Below are 2,851 nucleotides of genomic sequence, written 5' to 3' on the forward strand. Positions count from 1 at the left end.
CCTTATAGAGTTCCTTATAGGGTTCCTTATAGGGCTCCTTATAGGGTTCCTTATAGGGTTCCATTAGGGTTCCTTATAGGGTTCCATTAGGGTTCCTTATAGGGTTCCATTAGGGTTCCTTATAGGGTGCCTTATAGGGTTCCTTATAGGGCTACTTATAGGGTTCCTTATAGGAATCCTATATGGTCCCTCGTAGGGACCCTCATAGGGTTCCTTCTAGGGCTCCTTCTAGGGGTCCTTTAAGGTTCCTTATAGGAGTCCCTATAGGGGTCCTTATAGGTGTCCTTATAGGGCTCCTTATAGGGTTCCATTAGGGTTCCTTATAGGGTTCCTTATAGGGTTCCTTATAGGGTTCCATTAGGGTTCCTTATAGGGTTCTACCACCTCTTTCCCCCCATAGAAACGTCTCCGCTCTGCCACCTCCTCATCCCAGCCCCCCAACCGAGCCCCATTGCGGGCACTGACCGTCCCGGCCCCCCCAGCACCAGGTAATAACACTATGGGATATCAATGGGTCTCTGTATATAGGGCTGGCTATGAAACATCGCTTCTATCCCCCCTATTAAGGGCCTCAAAAGAAGGCTATGACCGTCCCAGCCGCCCCGAAGGCTGGCAAAGGGACTTGTGGGGCAGCCCCACAAGCTCAGGTTCATCGTCGGAGAGCGGCTTGGGATTTAAAGGGGCAACTGAGCGACGTCCGGGCGGCCCTGGGGAACCAGAAGGAGAAAGCTCAAAGGTTGGAGGAGGAGAACGGGAAACTCAAGGAGAAGGTGGAGGAGATGGAGGAGGCTCTGAGGGAGAGGGACGAGAGAGTGGAGGAGCTGGATGCTGCTGTCAGGTGGGGAGGGGGGCAGGGGACGAGGGGTGGGGATAGGTGGGCGGCGAAGGGGAGAGGGGGAGGAGGGGAGGAGGAGGAGGGGGGAGCAGGGGTGGAAGGGGAGGAGGAGGGGGGGAGGAGGGATGGAAGGGAGAGGGGGAGGGAGGGGGAGAGGCTGGGAAGGGGAGAGAGGGTGGGGGAGGGGAGAGAGGGCTGGGAGGGAAGAGGAGGAGAGGGAGAGGGGTGAGGAGGGGGGACGGGGAGAAGGCTGGGAGGGAACGGAGGAGGGAGAGAGGGGGGAGGAGAGGGGTGGAGGGGTAGGGGAGAAGAGGGCGCAGAGGGCGATGGGGCATGGAGGGGAGAGGGGTGGGACGAGGGAAGGCTGGAGGGAGTTATAGGGGAGGGAGAGGGAGGGCTAGGAGGAGGAGCTGAAATGGAGAAGGGAGAGAGACGGGGAGGGTGGAGAGGGGAGGGGGTAGAGGGGGCTGGAGGGGGGAGAGGACTGGAGGGAGAGAGAGGGTGAGAGAGAGGGGAAGGGCTGGAGGGAAGAAGGACTGGTGGAGGGACGGAAGAGGGAGGGAGGGAGAGGTATTGGCAGGGGTGAAGCGGAGAGAGGCAGGAGGGAGAGGGCATAGCGGGGAAGGAGGAGGGGAGAGGATGGAGGGGAGAGAGGGAGGGGGGCTGCGGGGGAGAGCGTTGGAGGGGGGGGAGGAGAGAGAGAGTGGGGGGGAGGAGGGAATGGGGCGAGGGCGGGAGGGGGGGAGAGGGAAGGAGGGAGTGGGGAGGAGGCGCTGGGGTGGAGGAGAAGGCATTGGAAGGGGGAGGGGTGGGGAGGAGGGAAGACTGGGGGGAGAGGGGGAGGGGCTGGAGAGGAGAGGGGGGGCAGGGAGGGAGGGGAGGGAGAGGGGAAGAGGGAAGGCTGGAGGGAGAAGCAGAGGGGAAGGGCTTGGAAGGAGAGAGGGGAGGGAGGAGGAGGGGGAGAGGGCTGGAGGGTGAAGGGGAGGGGGTGGGAGGGAGGAGGGGAAAGGCTGGAGGGGAGGAGGGGGGAAGCGGGGGGACAGAGGGTGGGAGGAGGAGGGCAGGGAGGGGAAGAGAGAGAGGGCTGGGAGGGAGAGGAGTGGGGATGGAGGGGGGCGCTGGATGGGGAGAGGGCTGGGTAGGGAGGGAGGATGGGGAGAGGGAGAAGGCTGGATGTAGAGGGAAGGCGGAGGAGTGGAGAGGAGGGACGTCGGGGGGCTTGAAGGGGGGAGGGGTGCGCTGGAGGAGTGGAGAGGAGGGAGGAGGGAGGGAGAGGCAGGAGGGAAGGGCTGGGAGGAGGGAGGAGGGTCTGGGGGAGAGGAGGGAGGCTGGGAAGGAGAGGAGGCGAGAGGGAGGGAGAGGGTGGGGGGGAGAGGGGAATGGGGCTGGAGGGGAGGAGGGGGTGAGATGGGAGAAAGGGAAGAGGCTGGGGGGAGAGGGGCGAGGAGAGGGAGAGAGGGCTAGCAGGGGGAGAGGGGTGAGGGGAGAGGTTGGAGGGCGTGGGAGAGGGGTGTGAGAAGGGGCGAGAGGGTGGGAGGGAGGGGGAGAGGGGGGGAGGAGGCTGAAAAATGCGGGGGAGGGGAGGGAGGGGGGGAAGGGTTGGAAGGTGGGGGAGAGGGGTTGGAGGGGGGGTGAGAGTGGTTGGAAGGGGGGGGGGGTCCCATAATGTAACGCTGGGGGTGGGGGGGGCTGATCCCGTAGTGTAACAGTGCAATGTATGGATTCCATACAGCACCATGAGCTCGGAGCTGGAACAGCGGCGTCAGGAGTCGGAGCTGAAGGGCCGGGAACTAGAGCGGCTCAAGGACACAGAGAAGGAGCTGAGGGAACAGCTGGGGGGCGCCATGGTGGGATATAGGGCCACCCCATAGACTGACCATATAGGGACCCCCATATACAGATCCTATAGGACCCCCCATATACAGACCCATACTATTAGGGACCCCCCATAATGACGCAGGACCCTATAGGAACCCCCCATATACTAGACCCTCACTAGGACCCTCCATTATACAG

The 2,851-nt window shown here is 62.9% G+C and overlaps 1 protein-coding gene across 1 annotated transcript in view; it reads left to right on the forward strand.

The window, feature by feature from the left end:
- The first annotated feature begins 584 nt into the window (after window positions 1-584).
- The window catches only part of LOC107307188 (carboxy-terminal kinesin 2-like), a 51,922-nt gene continuing 49,655 nt past the window's right edge, over window positions 585-2,851 (forward strand). The window contains exons 1-2 of the mRNA XM_032441705.1: window positions 585-838; window positions 2,568-2,682. Of these exons, the coding sequence (XP_032297596.1) occupies window positions 585-838; window positions 2,568-2,682 (369 nt within the window). The remainder of the gene's footprint in view (window positions 839-2,567; window positions 2,683-2,851) is intronic.

Source organism: Coturnix japonica, unplaced genomic scaffold, assembly GCF_001577835.2.
Source record: "Coturnix japonica isolate 7356 unplaced genomic scaffold, Coturnix japonica 2.1 chrUnrandom503, whole genome shotgun sequence".
Taxonomy (NCBI): domain Eukaryota; kingdom Metazoa; phylum Chordata; class Aves; order Galliformes; family Phasianidae; genus Coturnix; species Coturnix japonica.